The sequence below is a fragment of the Dendrobates tinctorius genome, unplaced genomic scaffold (assembly GCF_039654945.1).
Source record: "Dendrobates tinctorius isolate UK_male_01 unplaced genomic scaffold, ASM3965494v1 ptg000312l, whole genome shotgun sequence".
Taxonomy (NCBI): domain Eukaryota; kingdom Metazoa; phylum Chordata; class Amphibia; order Anura; family Dendrobatidae; genus Dendrobates; species Dendrobates tinctorius.
The window spans coordinates 919421-936229 of record NW_027361979.1 but is presented as its reverse complement, the minus strand read 5'-3'; the positions used below and the strand labels follow the sequence as shown (position 1 = coordinate 936229).

At 45.3% G+C, this 16809-nt stretch overlaps 1 protein-coding gene across 2 annotated transcripts in view; it reads left to right on the top strand.

Moving 5' to 3' along the window:
- LOC141073688 (contactin-associated protein-like 5) overlaps positions 1-16809 on the top strand; it is a 960637-nt gene that overhangs the window by 551081 nt on the left and 392747 nt on the right. For both annotated transcript variants that reach the window (XM_073561036.1, XM_073561037.1), the window contains exon 11: positions 7016-7122. In XM_073561036.1, coding sequence (XP_073417137.1) covers positions 7016-7122 — 107 coding nt within the window. The remainder of the gene's footprint in view (positions 1-7015; positions 7123-16809) is intronic.

Sequence of the window (16809 nt, the reverse complement as noted above, 5' to 3'; positions counted from 1 at the left end):
GAGAGCTCCTCTACAGCCAATAATAACCAAACAGCCACTTGAGTTGGTCGCCCTGGACCATGTGAAGCTGGTCCCAAGCCGTTCAGGCTACATTTATGCTCTTACCATCATTGACCACTACACAAGATTCCTGGTAGTAGTGCCTGTCAAAGATCAAACAGCCAGGACAGCAGCCAGAGCATTCCAACAGCACTTTTGTTGACCACACGGGTATCTTGAGCGAGTGCTTACAGATCAAGGTCCAGCTTTTGAGGCAGAAGTGTTCCAGGAATTCTGTAACTTGTACAGTTGTAAGAAGATCAGGACAACACCGTACCATCCACAGACCAATGGCATGTGTGAAAAAATGAACCAGGTGGTGATCGACCTACTGAAGACCTTTCCCTTGGAAGAGAGGATTCTGTGGCCAGAAAAGTTGCCAGATCTGGTTGACCTCTGCAACCACATTCCTGTGAATTCCACCAACTGCACTCCAGCCTACCTAATGAGAGCAAGGCCTGGTAAGCTGCCTATTGATTTGGATATGGGAGTCCTGACACCTTAAGTGACATCACCAGATGCTCACTGGGATACAGAAAGGCAGCAACAGTACAGAAGAGTACAAGAGTGTGTGGAAAAGAGTCTAGCTCAGGCAAGACAAAAACAAGAAAGGCAATACAATCAGTATGCGCCCGCAGCTCCCTTGTCACCAGGAGAACAAGTCCTAAAGAAGAAAAGGAGGATGCGTAAATTGGATGACCAATGGGAAGCTGAACCCTACACCATTCTACCCTCAAACTTTGACAATACCAAGGTGTGCCTTATTAGTAAAGATGGAGGAGAAACCTCAGCGGCAATATCAAGGGATCATTTGAAATTATGCCCTAACCAGCTAAAGGAAAGAATGGAAGAACAAAATAACATCCAACCCATGGAAGAAGAAAAGGTCAGCAGTATACTTGGAGAATTCCCTGCAAATTGGACTAAAGTAAATGATGCCATAGTGGTGCCAGTGTTGACATTTCCCCAACTGGTAGTACAAGAAGAAGTGACTCAAGAAAATCCTGAAAATCAGGAAAATCAGGCAGCAGATGCCACACCAGTAGGGGAGCCAGAGAACTCTCGCCCTGCCAGTGGTGAATCTGTCATGCCCACAGTGAGTAGAACTGGTCCTAGGAAGTCTAGTATCCCTGTGTTACGCAGAACCACCAGTAGTGTATCCAGTACATCACACACTACACCAGTAGTTAGCATCAGGCAACCAGTGAGATCGTCAACCACGCCAGTGTTACGCAGGTCTACCCATACTACACAGGTATACCGACCATCAGATATCGTGTATAGATAAGGTCCTGTAAATGTTGAAATTGTGTGTATATATGTAACTGTTCAAGTTTTGTGCCTACAGATATTCTGTAAGAAATTTCCTTTTTGAGTTTTCACCTTTGTTTTGTGGACATTCAGGCAACAGGACTGCGTGTGGTCACTACCCTTGTAAATAGTTCACCATTTGCCCAGGAATGGACCATGGATATTGATGCTTGGACTTATCATCATAGGACTATTTTTTGTTATGATGAGTCACCGAAGGAGGAAAAAACAAAATACTAGCTAAGTCCAGAAAAACCAGAGAGGTTGGCAGCTATCGGATTGCAGACCCCTGAACCTATCCACAACAACTAGCAGTAGCCGTGGGGGGTTCCTACGGTGCCCTAGACCCCTCGATCACAGCCGGAGAACTACATAGCCTAAAGACAGAAAGGGGAAAAACTAAACTGCCCCAGAGCAGACCCCAAAGCAATAGGCAGCCCCTAACATATAATGATGGTGAAGCAAGATGAAAACACTAACACAGATAGAAAGATAGGTTGAGCAAACGATGGGGCCCAAGCTAACTAAAATAGGACAGGATAGGAAAGCTGCTGTCTGCCATCTGCAAAAATCCTATCCAAAATGTGCCAACCGACTGATACGAAAAACAGGCCCTGAAGTCGCTAGGCTTCAAAAGACTAAATCAGCACTCAGGTATATTCTAAAGACAGAGCAAAAGATCAACAGATCAGAGACAAAAATGGAATTCAGCTCACCCCCGGCCGGGGATGGCAGAACTCCCAAAAAACAAGGCAAAACAAAAACAAAACTGAAGTGAACAAAGCAGAGCAGAAAAACTTAGCTTTGAGATGCAGGAATCAGACTGGTCTCCAAGAATCCAGCAGGATCACCAGCAAGGCAGAAGGGCGTCGGCTGCCTTATATCCAGTCCTCAATTCCAGCCACCCAGTCATCATCTAGCTGCCCAGGTGTTTGGTAATCAGCCTCACTACTTTCCTTCACCAGAGGAGGGAGTTCATCAGACCTCAACGGTGAAGGGAAAAATGAACTCACAACAATTTTTGGAGCTTGTGGTTTTTGTAAATTTTTCATTTTCCTTAAATCTTGTAACCTTCATATTGTTTATATGTTTATATGTTGTTCATGTTTTCTTTTATCAGTCCAGAAGTACTGACTTTCACTAGGGGGGAATGTGGCACCCCCTAGGAGTATGGTCGCCACAGTGGCATTGCCTTCCTCCAGGGAGGGTGATGTCAGGCTTGGAGGCCAATGAAGGGTCTCTCTAGCAGTTAACCATGTCATGCAACACAGTTCCCACTCCAGGCCAGCAGAGGGAGCTCTGAACCAATACTAAGGGGAAGAGCTTCTCTCTGGGGGCCAGGAGGGGAAATGAGGCAGTTAGTGTGAGGAGGGCAACGAGTGTAGACATGTGGAGAGAAGCTGGGGGTTGAGCTGAGTATAGAGAGCTCCCTCCAAGTGATAGCACATGATCTGGAGTCTGGTCTCCACAGTAGTATGGATACTGAAGGTCCTGCAACAGAAACCAGAGTAATACGAAGCTGTAAATGCTCTATTCCCAACTAAGACTCGGAGGCACAACAGCAACGGGTGAGCCAAGAGATATAGAGGGCTACAGCTGTCTGCCATACGAGGTAGTTCTAAGAGAAGATAAGGAGGAACTTCAGTGTAACACAGTACTGGATGTACCTCAAGCCAGCGCTAGGAAGGAGACTACACCACCCATCTGATAGAGAGATCCCCGAGTTGCTTCCAGGCTAGCCTGCCCCTGTGCCATCTGTAACCAGGACCCTGGACTGCGTTTGCCAAGTAAAGGTAAAGAAACTGCACCCTGTTGTGTCCTTGCCTCCTTCCTGCAACATCCTCAGCACTGCTACATCTCTGTGCCAAACACTGCCCCCTCTTCCTAAACATTCCGCTACACTGCCCTGGGACCAACAGACCTACCTGTGGAGGGCTACAACATCATTGCTGCACTACACCATCTGTCCCAGAGGATCTGCTTGCAGCGCCGGCTTAACACCTCCCGTGCCGAACACCAAAGGTGGCGTCACGAATCACTTATAAACTTTATTCCCAACTCAACCCCTTTTACATGGGCGCCCAGGGCCACAGACCAGGTCACCGCTGCTGTGACAATCCCCTCTGAGAGACCGGCCCGGTACCGAGTACCCCACAGCCCTGGGAGGGCGACCCACAGAACTATTGTCTCTGGCCCAGTAGAGATTACACCTCAATGTAACAGACTGAAATTGGATGGTGTATGACAAGGTGTAGGGTGTTTATAGGATTGGTGAGAATTTGAATCTCACTATAGATTTGAGGACGCTGAACTATTGTCTCAGGCCCAGTAATGATTACACCTCAATGTATCAGGCTGAAATTGGATTGTGAATGACAAGGTGGAGGGTGTCTATAGGATTGGTGAGAATTTGAATCTCACTATAGATTTGAGGATGCATAACTATTGTCTCATGCCAAGTAGAGATTACACCTCAATGTAACAGGCTGAAATTGGATGGTGTATGACAAGGTGGAGAGTGTCTATAGTATTGGTGAGAATTAGAATCTCACTATAGATTGGAGGATGCTGAACTATTGTCTCAGGCCCAGTAGAGATTACACCTCAAATGTAACAGGCTGAAATTGGATGGTGAATGACAAGGTGGAGGGTGTCTATAGGATTGGTGAGATTTTGAATCTCACTATAGATTTGAAGACGCAGAACTATTGTCTCTGGCCCAGTAGAGATTACACCTCAATGTAACAGACTGAAATTGGATGGTGTATGACAAGGTGTAGGGTGTCTATAGGATTGGTGACAATTTGGATCTCACTAGAGATTTGAGGACGCAGAACTATTGTCTCTGGCCCAGGAGAGATTACACCTCAATGTAACAGGGTGAAATTGGATGGTGTATGACAAGGTGGAGGGTGTCTATAGGATTGGTGAGATTTTGAATCTCACTAGAGATTTGAGGACGCTGACAATGATGCTCTCAGTCCAAGTATGGACGCAGGCAGCCTAATAAGCAGGACTGCTGCACAGTGCATACACAAAAGGGTGGAAAAATGAACTCTTGGTAACTGTGCAGAAAAGAGGAAGAAAAGTATTTTTGCTTTTAAAAAAGCAGTTTGCACAGCAGTGTGCAAACAGCAATGCAGCTATCAAGGAGCCTTATAAGGCAGCCTAATAACCAACAGAGCTGATGCACAAAAATAGAGCCTCCCCTGTCACTGCACACAAAGTGTTGTGTTGTAAGTGGAAATCGCTAACAGCAGAAGCAGTTTTTTGGTTCTTCTTCCCTGCCTAACACTTTCCCTACAGAATCAGCAGCAGCTCTCCCTATGCTAAGATCGGCATAAGTAAGATGGCGGACGGCATTCACGCCCTTTTATAGCCCCTGTGACGCCACACAAAGCCAGCCAATCACTTGCATGCCCTTCTCAAAGATGGTGGTGACCGATTCCTATGTCATCGCGTTGCCCACAGTGTGCGTCCTCCATTATTGGCTCAAAAAGGGCGCTGGAAGCATCTTTTGAAATGCGACTTTGGCGCTCAGGTCGCCAACTTTGTGGCTGACCTTACGCTATGGCCGGGTTTCGTTTCATGAAACCCGACTTCAGCGAACGTCGGCGACTTTTGAATATGACCGACCCGTTTCGCTCAACTCTACTCATCTCTAATAAAATGTTCGGAGCTGGAGAAGCTTGTCTATAGAAGTAATACAATTATAAAGCTTGAGCATTACTGCTACGTATACAGCAACTATATTACACCAATGGATAATAGATAGAAAGGAAATCGTTTCTGAATATTTTGTTCTTCGGGTGCAATACAAAATTTAGGTTAAATCTGTTATAACTAATGAAAGGATGTCTGGTAAATGAGAGCAAGCTGATACAAAACAATCCCATAATTGCGTTGGCAGACAAAAACTTCACTCCTATTTTGGTTGATTTTTTTGTTGTCGGAGAACGGATTTCGAAGACTCATTTGAGAAGGACATTGGAAGTTTAATGCTGTGAGTGATATGATGGTTTGGTAATAACAGGGCCTGAAGTTCATTTGCTTTCCTTCATACACTGCAAAATATATATTTTCTCCCTTGTTCCTGTCAGCTTTATTTTGGCGACAATCAGGGAGAAATGAAAATTGGCATTACACAAATGTCGTAGGGGAACAAATGAGCAGATCAGTGTAATATATCCTGTCAGAGCCTCTTATACCAAGGGAAACAGTGAAGGGGATTATTTGGTGATATGGAAACAGTTGTGTGAAAAGGGCTTATATTGAGTCTCAGCAAAGAGCAAATGTTGCTGAAATATCTGCACTATATGCCATCACCTGCCTCATATTTTACACTCAGCTCTTTAAGGGGTTGTCCACTACTAGGACAACCCCTTCTTGATCTAAATGTTTGTCTCTTATAAAATAAAAAAGCTTATACTCACCTCCCACGCTCAGCGCTATTCCAGAATTGTCTGCACCTGCGGTCCCAGGTTTCTCGAGCGGTTGCATGAAAAGTGGTGGCCGAAATCCAGTCATCGCTGGCTTCACTGTTTCCAACTTCATATGAATTGAACATGAAGAGGAAGCCAGGGATCAGCTGTCGCCCGGACTTCCTCTTCATGTTCAATTTGTACAAAGGAGGAGACACTGACGCCAGTCATGATTGGGCTCTGGACACCATGTGTCATACAAGCACACTAGTGCCCCGAGTCTGCAAGTGCCAACAATGCTGGAAAGGCATCAGCATGGGAGGTTAATCTTTATTAATTTATCGAGGCCAAACATTTAGGTCAAGACAGAGTTTTTCTGGTAGTGGTAAGTTTTGTGGTACACACACAGTTTTTAAAGGAAAAATATGCTTCTTTAAATAGAGGGGTATAGAAAAAAAAAAGAAAAACTGTCTCAGAATCAGAGGGGCAGCAGGAATGGAGGAGGTTCCCAGTTTAAATAAAAAAAATCCCAGTCAAAAATCCTCTTTTTAGATGCTTAAAATAATCCAGGAAAACTGATACTCAGGGCTTGAGTGTAGACATGAAACAAGGAATCAATGGACACACCAAATCTAAAATTCTGGAGTCACGCACCATTTTCCAAAGTCGCGTATCCTGTATTAATTGTGCTTGAATTATTATTTTTTTTCAGAAGCCACCTATATTATAATTTTATATTGGACCCTAAAAACTGCATACTATATATATCACATACTATACATGTGCTCCCTTTACTCCCTAAAAATCTAGGCTAATTATCAGTCAAAAATTGGATGTTAAAAAGAGTGTGTGAAATGGAAGAAACAAACCATCTAAAATACTTGCATTTAAGTATAAGCATTTTTGTTTTGCTAATATTCATAAAACAATCCTTTAAGTTCCAGCAGTTTCTGCCTGAGATCTGTTATTTCCCTAGAATTATAAAAAAAATATTAATTTGCTATTGACTCTAAACCGAGTCTCTTTTTTGCGAGAGGTTGACTCTTGTTTAGTAATATAGCGTACCTGGTTCATCAATTTCTAGAGTATCTCCCATTTGAAATTATTGATTTGCTCAGATCTCTTTCAGTCTCTCCACAGCTAATTAACTGTCGACATCATTTGGAAGTCATTTTTACATCCAGATACTCAGCTGCACAGTGATACTCACAAATCAGACTCTGTGGACTTCTTGTTTCCAATAGATGTCTGCCAAATTACTGCGAACACGGAGGAGAATGTTCTCAGACTTGGAGCACATTTCACTGTGACTGTGTGGACAAGGGCTACGCGGACGCCACTTGCCATAGTTGTAAGTAGTCCTTTACCTCCATATTGGGATTGGGAGCCAGAGTGGGTTATGTGACCATGGGCCTTCATCAATAGTCCCCATGTGTACTATTGTCAAGCACAGACATCAGGGACAATAAACTGTGACTTGGACTTGATTTATTAGAAAGTAAATGTGGTTACAATCATTTAATGGATCCACTCTAATTGTAAACCAATAAATCCTTGAGGCTGTCACAGAATTAATGCTAATACTAATAATTATGGATAAAAATACTTATTTCCTTCACTGAATCTGTATTGTATCTTTATTGAGTTCGCTTTTCACATGGAAATGACCATGGAATGTTAAGGGAGTACATTTCATCAAGAACCTGCTTTTTCCTTCGCATCTTAGAGGTGATTAGACAGAATAATATACTGAATGTCAAAGGAAAACATTAGCAATTAGTAACATGCTTTCCCTGGTAATATCTGTTATCTTGGGCCAATCCACACTTTACAAGAAATAAAACACAAACCAGGTATCATGATCATATATCGTTTCATCAGGAGCAACATGAAATTGTCATGAGTAATCAAGGGTAAACCTTCCTTCTTCCCTTTTCTTCCTTCCCTCTTTCTTGGATGTTGCATGCTTTTCTAATTTCCTACTTACAGGGAATTTGTCACCATAATTTCACCCCAAACTATTTATATGTGCATGTGGCACTTTCAAGGATAAGTCTAGCAATACCTTTAACTAGATAGTCTGGTCCTCCATTTGCAAAAAATCAGCATTTGAATTTCTATGCAAATGTGACTGTAGATTTAAAGCCTCAGTCACTCGAACTCTATTCCCCACCCAGCGCTGCCCTCTCCTGCTTGACTGATGCCTTATTTGCCCGAAGTAACACAGCATAAAAGCTTCCAGTCAAGCAGGAGGAGGCAGTGCTGGGTGGGGAAGAGTTATTCAGCCTTATTTGCATATCCATTCAATCCTGATATCTCAGTAATGCAGAAACAGACTATGTATCTGTATTGCTGAACTTGTCCTTGGAAGAGCTACATGCACATATTAATAGTTTTGGGGAGGGTGATATACTGCTGACAGTTTCTCTAATGTTTTAAGTGTCATTTTTTTCTTCCTTCTCCCTTTTTTTCTTCATTTAGTCTTACCTGCCATTTTGCATTTAAATCTTTCCATTTTGTTCCCTTTGTTCCAATATTGTTTCCTTTTTCCCTATGTCCTGCTGTCTCTATGTTCATATACTGTTTTCATTTATTTCTTTGTTTTTTTTTCAGCCAATTATTCTCCATGTCATGCTTTGCTTTTTTTTCTTTTTCATTTACTACTCTGTGTTTTTTTTCTTACCTCTCACCTTTGCTTAGGTGTACATCATTTTTTAACTCTCACATTTTCTTATTGGGTTCTTTCTTCTAGTGTTTTCCTTTTTCCCAAACTCCCTTCCTTTAGTTTTTAATTCATTTTTACCTACTATACCAATCTCTATTTACTTTTTTTGTTTCCTTACTTCCATTTAGATTTTTGCGTAATTTTATTTTTCTTTCACTTTTCTTCTCTAATTTTTTCTTTTTTTTTGTCTGCCTGTTTTTTATTTCCTCTTCCAATCTTTATTCTTTGCATCCTTATATTCCACTTATTTATAATTAGGGTAACTGTTTTCTTTCTGTTTTCCCATTCTCCATCTTCTCCTTTAACCTGTTTTTCTTGTTTACCTTTTCTTTGGTCTATTTCCTGTCTTCCTATGTGTGTTTCAATGTTTCCCTTTCTTCTTACATTTTTATTTTTGTTTTACTTCCAACATTAAGCATTTTTGGTTTACTTTTTTCCTTCACTCTATCCCTTACCCACCATTTTTGTTATCTTTCTTTCCTGATTAATCAGTTATTTTCCCCTACTGGTAATCATGTTTGGCTTCCTAGGCTCAGATGTCAAGCTTATGATTTCCTTAATTGTTATGCCTCATTTTCTTTGATGTACAGTGAAGCTTACCTGATAACTGATATTAGATACACTACCAGTGAACAGTTTAGGTGCATCTGTTTATGCAATCGTCCTCCTAGTTCTTATTGGTGTGCACATTGTAGATTCAGACTGAAGGTAGAACATGAAAAAACAATGATTAAAGAAGCACAATTTATAGTCTAATAAGTGCAGATTTTTTGTAATTTGCTCTGTGCAAATCAGCAAAATGGCGACCAGCTGCGGCTGCTATTTTGCTGATCTATAAAGAGCCCATATTTTGGTCCTCCTTGCCTTATCTTTTCTACTATCCCTGTCAGGTGCATTCTCTTTGGCAGCTTCTCTCCAGACCCTGGCTTCTGATGTGTCTAAGCCACAGACGTCGCTCCATGATATTATGGCATGGCGCACGTTGTGACGTCACGGTGCTAGGAGACACATTGCCTTGGTGCCATTTGAGGTCTGGAAGACTGTAAGACTGAACCAGGAGACATAGCCTGGAATGAAGCAGCCAAATAGAAGGACAAAAGAACATGTTGAGTACTGGAAGAGGGTTGCGGTGACAGAGTATTAGCATTTGTTTTTTCTTTTACATTCTACATTTATTATGCTCTGGTGTATGGAGAGACAGAAAATAATAGGGAATATTAAACTCTCCAATAATAACTGATGCAAATCAGATTTTTTTCTTGATTTGCTAATATCAAATCAAATCTTGCCACATCCGCTGATCTCTAATCTCAAACCATCTCTGTTGCTGTAAGGTTGTATTATTGGGGCCATATCACCAGATGCAGCTCTCCATCCTTGTCCTACTTAAGGGGGTTTTACACATGCAATATCACTATAACGTCACCAATTTTATGACGTTATAGCGATATCGCTAGCGATATCACTACGTGTGATACTTACCTCCTCCCGGCTCCCCCGCTGTCCATCGCTGATCGCGCGAGATCGTGCAGCTCCATTTCTCGTCGGCTGCTTCCAGCGGCGCCAATGAGCGACGTGTGGAGGCTGGCGGGAGGACGTCAGGATCACCGCGTCTGAAAGGTAAGTATCGTCCGCTGTATCTCTGCTGCATCGCTGTGAGATCTGCCTGTGTGACAGCTCACTAGCGACCATTTAGCGATGCACCAGCGATCCTAACTGGGTCTTATCGTTGTCGGGATCGCTGGTGCATCGCCAAATGTAAAAGGGCCTTACGTCAGTAGCCCTTACATAGCCTGGAGGTGTGTTATGTTATGAGTCATTGTTCTGCTGGAAAACAAATGATGGTATCTCTAACTGACAAGATGGTATGGCATGTCCTTAAAGAATGCTGTGGTTGCCATGCTGGTGTGAGGGGGCGGCTGAAGATTCCCACTCCACACCCCTTCTAAAACCATTTTAATAGATATTATTACGTATGTAAATATAAAATATATTATTGGTATTTTAGCCACTAGATGGCAGTGGTTTCTAGATTCTTACGACTGTCACCTGTATGTCAGTTGGCACACAGGGAAAAAAACAAGTTTGAACCGCCCCCACGTCAGTTAGAAAGCTGAAGGATGACTGAGAGTTTCAGGCGGCCATCTTGGAGTGCAGTTAGTAAGAGACAGATGTGACAGGAGCACAGGAGAGTTAAGAAGAACGGGTGTGTGCAGTGTGCTACTGTTTCTGTGATTCCTATCAAAGAAGAAGAATCATGTTGGGGAGATGACTACAGATGGATACAGAGTTAGATTCCACCCAAAGCATTGGCTACAACCTGAATGGCCTTCTGCTAGCCTGTCAGGTGAAAACTGCACTCCAGGTGACAAGCACAGGATCCACTCCACAGTCTCCAGTTCGGTGGATTAGACAGCCACGTCTGTGTTCAGTTAACGGCCAGTTAGTCCTGAGCTCAGGCCCCACCACAGGGATCCTGGTGTGTGCATACATGCAGACTTTAGAGAGAGTTTGGCGCTAAACCTAAATTCTCAGTTAGAGACATTGTATGCTAAGAGGGCTATGAGAACCTTAGCTAGATAATCCTCTCAGTGGATGAGCTTGTGTATAGATAGCATAACAGAATTGTAAGTTTAGAGAATTGTAAAGTTTGTGAAGCTCTGCGCTGCATGGCTGCAGGGGCTGCCTCTTGCACTCATCTAATTACACCCCTGCTCTTTGTAACTTCCAGTTACCGCATTAGGTAGAACTAAAGGTCATGCAAATTATAGTGTATCTGATAGAAAATACTGGGCCTATCGGTTGTGCAGCGCAGGGGTCTTTATAGGCTGAACTGGATGGACTAATGACTTTTTTCGGCCATACTAACTATGTTACTTTTTTACCATGTTACCTGATCCAGGCTAGGTGTGTGTGATAGTTAACTGTGTTTCTTTCTTGGTATTTCTGGGGCAACACAGTTTTCATTATTAGTAAAAACTAATTCCTTAATAAATTACCTAGTCATGCTCTTTGTTCTTGACCCACTGTATTCTGGTAGAGACCACCCCGGTAAACGGTCTACAAGTTGGTGTAGTCGGCAGGATACAGCGATCGCCATGGATAGGAACATGAAGGGAGACAATCCCATATTGCCAGTGACTGTGGCTCAGGTCCTGAACCTGCCTGACACAGCCTCGGTTCCAACCATCTCCCAGGGCCTGTTCGCCACCAGCAGGGGGTAAAGTAGCCCAGAAGGCTGTTGCCGAGGAGACCTATTCTTGGCGCAGGAGACGCACGCCCAAATGTAGTCTCTGACGTCACGGGCCTTATGCAGCCACCAGTACGCCAGGAGCACAGAGGTCCTCTTTGTCTCAAAGTGTCCACTCACCCTGGATGCATGAGCCCAAGAGAGAACCTCCGGTCGTAGACAAATGTCTTGCCCGGAGGCACCGACTCAAGGGTGACCGGAGCCATGGTCCTCAGGCTCTCGGATGGGACGATCAGCCGAGGCTCTGTCTCCTCCTCTGATGACACCACAGAGCGAGAGAGAGCATCAGCACGGACATTCTTCTCCCCAGAGAGAAAGTGGAGGGTGAAGTGGAAACGGGAGAAGAACAGAGACCATCTGGCCTGGCAAGAGTTTAGCCGTTGGGCTGTCTGCAAGTACACTAAGTTCTTGTGGTCAGTAAATACCTGGAAGGAGAACCGAGCCCCCTCCACTCCGAGAAGGCCAACTTCATGGCTAGCAATTCCCTGTCCCCGATGGAATAATTCCTCTCCGCAGGTGAAAAGGTCTTGGAGAAGAAGAAGCAAGGCTGCTTTCGACCTTGAGCGTCCTTGTGGAAGAGGCATCAACTTCTAAGATGAACGGCTTATCTACATCGGGGCGATGTAGAATGGGAGCGCTAGCAAAGTGGGTCTTGATGGAGGAGAAGGCCTTGGAGACCTGTTCCGACCTCAACTTGGGGTTTGCTCCTTTCTTGGTGAGGGCTACCAAGGGAGCTACCAAGGTGGAGAAGTGGGGAATGAACTGGCGATAGTAATTAACAAACCCCAAAAAGCGCTGCACCGCTTTAAGAGAGTGGGGTTCCTGCCAGTCCATTACCGCTTGTAGCTTGGCAGGATCCATAGCCAAACCCTGGGCAGAAATTATATAGCCCCGGAAGGGCAAGGACTCCTGCTCAAACAGGCACTTCTCCAACTTGGCATAGAGGGAGTAAGCCCATAAGCGGTCGAAGACTTTGCAAACTTCTCTCTGGTGGAGGTCCATATCTGGAGAAAAGATGAGAATAACATGTAGATAGACAACCACCGAGGTGGAGAGCATATCCCGAAAGATATTGTTTACAAAGTCCTTGAAGATGGCTGGAACATTACAGAGCCCAAAAGGCATGACCAAGTTCTCATAATGGCCATCCCTTGTGTTAAATGCCGTCTACCATTCATCCCCCTTACGGATGCATATCAGGTTATAGGCCCCCTGCAGATCTAATTTGGTGAAAACTCTCACTCCCTGTAATCTATCAAACAGTTCCAATATCAGGAGCAGAGGATACTTGTTCTTAATGGTGATAGCGTTAAGACCCCTGTAATCGATGCAGGGACCTAGCTCTCCATTCTTCTTTTGGCCGAAGAAGAAACCCGCCCCCCCGGTGACACTGACTTCCTAATGAATCTTCTTGCCATATTCTCCCTGATATATTGAGACATGGTCTAAGTCTCTGGGAGAGGTAGGGGATAGACTTGACCAGGCAAGAGGTCAATAGGACAGTCATAGGGGCGATGAGGCGGAAGCGTCTCTGCCGCCTTCTTGGAGAACACGTCTGCAAACTGTCAATAGTGTTTGGTGAGAGAGGAAAGATCTGCGGGAACCTCAGTGAAGGCAACCTGAATGCACTCCCTCAGACATCTACCCTCACAGGATTTACTCCAACCGAGAATTCTCCCCAAGGACGACTCTATATGGGGAGAATGATACCGCAACCAGGGGACCCCTAAAAGGACCTGATTGATACCCTTGGGCATGATGAGAAGAAATATCATCTCCTGGTGAGATGGAGACACCGAGAGTATCAACGGGGCGGTCTGGTGGGCAATCTGTGAGGGTAGAGTCGCGCAGTTCACCACTCTGACGGTGACTGGCTTAGATATCATAACTAGGGGTATTGCGTGCAGATGACATAAAATTGCCCTCTGCTTCGGAGTCCACGCAAACCTCCACTACAAGAGTGGATGAACCAAACTCAAACGTCCCCTTATAGGACAGCTTGGAGAAAAATGCCGCTGATTCTAGTGAGCCTCCTCCTATGACCACTAGACGCGAGCGTCTTCCCGACTGCTGTGGGCACCGATTGGCAAGGTGACCAGACTGTCGGCAAACATGACAGACCACAGGTGCTCTAGCGGACCGGGACCTGGATCCCACACAAGAAGCCCCCTGAGGCTCAGACACCCAATCGGGAGATTCCAGAGGTTTAGCAAAACTAGGTGCCAACCTAAACCTCTGCCTACACAGGGACCGCTCCAACCTTCGCTTGGTGAAGCGAAGATCTATACGGGTGGAGATGGTCATAAGATTCTCCAGTGTGGCGGGAATCACCCTGGTGGCCAGGGCGTCCTTCACATGGCCAGACAGACCCCTCCAGAATGCTGGAATGAAGACCTTATCTGACCACCCCAACTCAGAGGCCAGAGTCTGGAACTGGATGGTGAAATGGCTGACCAAGGACGAGCCCTGTGACAATGCCAGCAGCTGGAGCGTGGTATCATGGGTGACTCACGGTCCAAAGAAGACCTGCTTCAGAGTGCCCAAGAACTGCGAAGCACTCTGCACCACATGATCACCACGCTCTCACAGTGGTGTGGCCCACTCCAAAGCCTTGTCTGACAAGAGGGAAATAACAAATCCCACTTTAGCCCGCTCGGAGGGGAATCTTGCAGCCAGCAGCTCCAGCTGTATAGTGCACTGGCTTACGAAACCCCTACTAGAAGCACTATCGCCCAAGAACTTCTCAGGCATTGGGAGGCGGGACAAAGTCGGGACAGGGATGGCAGAGGACACACGGGAGACAGCGTCTGTGGCTGCCTGAACAGCGACTGCGGTAACATCCACAGCTGAGCGCTCGAGAGACGCCAACCTGCCCTCCAGTTGCTGGATGTACCACTGCAGTCGCTGTTCATCCACCATTACTAGCCAGACCCTGGCGCTAGTATACTGTTAGGGGATGGCGGAATGCACCAAATAATAAAGATGGTATTTAGGTGCGTTCGCAGCCCGGGGTCCATCGTGCAGAGATGACTACTGCTGCTCGGTAATGGCGGACAATAACTAACGGTATGACTAGTCCACACGTGTTAACTTCACCCGGTAAATAGGAGGCGGACCCTGTTGCTTCACAGGACCGTGATACTGCAGAGTGAGCGCTAGTGTTGTGGTCACAGGACCCTGCCCCAAGGACACTGGGTTAAAGTCCCTCTAGACCCACTAGCATTCGCCGCTACTGCGGTGCCTGGACACACACAAATTAAAGATAAAGCACACTAGGTGCATACAGCGCCACACTGGCGGATGCCACTAACCAGCCTAACCTTATGGCTGGAAAAGGCAATGTTTGCACCTGGCGCTGCTCTGGCGGATGCTGCGGTAGATGCAGTGAGTAGTGCCATGTGCTGGATGGCACAATCTGGCACTAAGTATGGTGCTGTGACTAGGTAGCTTCAGTGGCGCAATACCATGCCACTAGTAGGTGCTAACTCTAAACCTAATACCCTACGAACAAGCACAACCAGAGGGAGGGAGTCATAATGAGTCAGTCACCTGTTTTAAGCATCCATCATCACACATACTAATAGCAAATAGAGTCTATACTGGCGCATGGCCGAGCGGCCATGCAAACCTTTTATAGCAGCGTCCTTCCGGGACCTTCCTGATGGTCCAATCCGAGCTGCTTGAGGACCTGAGCATGTGACCTCCGACCTCAAATGAGAGGTCGTACCATGGGCTTGCTCATTAGGCTGCAAAGAGGACTTAGACTCTGGAGCTGCTCGCTGCTGGCTAGTGCGAAATGCTAAAGCTGACCCAGAGGTGGCAGCAGCAACCAACCTGACAGCACTAGCTTGAGCAAGACACTGGGATCGATGGCTTTGCTGAGCAGCCTCCTCTGTGGCCGGAACAAAATGGGAGACCACAGAAGGCAAGGCTCAGGCTTCCTTCCGTGCAGAGGCAGAAAACTGACGGCTAACAGTAATGCCCTGATGGCGGCCCTGTATTAAAATATGCAAATTAGTCCCAGAGTTGTGAGCAAAAGAGCATTAAATGCCTTAGAAAGTAATGCCAGACCCACAGTAATGTTATGGCCTGAGTCCATAAGGGACACCTTAGACAAAATACTCATGCTGCTGGAAGGAACTCATGTGGGGTGTGCAAAAAGTGACTCAACTGTGAAGTTTCTTTTTCAATTGGCCACAGTGGGAAAGCGAGACTCTAATGCAATACTCCAATGCCTTGGAAGAAATGTTGAATGAAGTATAGTGTGGGGATTCTCAGTCTAAGAGAGCTTTCCAGGAGGTGGATAGGCTGTTGAAGGATTAGTTCATTGCTGGGTTAGCCAATAAATTCCTAAGGAATAAGTTGCAAGAATTGACCCAGATGATGGCTGATCTGACATTTTACAATGTTTTTTCCATTGCTGCAATAGAGAGGGAGGAGGAGTCAATGCCTGTGGTCGAGAAAGTAGTGAGTAGCGCTCAAGTAATGGGCAGCCGAATGAGGTCTAAAAACTCAGAGACTCTGAAGGATATGGTTCAGGCTCTGCCGGCAGAAATAAAATATCTTCACCTAGAAGTATCCCAAATGCAAATGAGATGGGCCCAACCTCTGGAGACACCTCCAGCTCCCCGAGCTACTCCGTCTGTCCTGCCTCGGGTGTAGAGGTCAAACAGATGAAAGATGCCTGGTGCTCAGAGACTCCGGAGGCATTTCTGCACAAATTGTCGGCAATTTGGCCACCTTGTCAGGGATTGCAAAGAGTCAGGACTGACTTCGAGATGACGGCACCATCCACTGTAGTTGTTGGGCACCTTACAGCAGCCTCCGATTTGCAAAGTCCACAACAGGGAGAATACGATTTGAATACATGCAGTCCGGTGCTAGAGGCTGATTTTGAAGGACAGAAAGTGAGGAGTTTGGTGGATACCGGGTCTGAATGCCCTATTATGCCCCTAGAGATCTTTGAGTTTTTTCGGTCATATAATGGAACCCGAAGATGGGAGCATTCTTCATCTTACAGCAGCAAATAGTAACCAGCAGCTTGTGAAGGGAATTATGTAGAT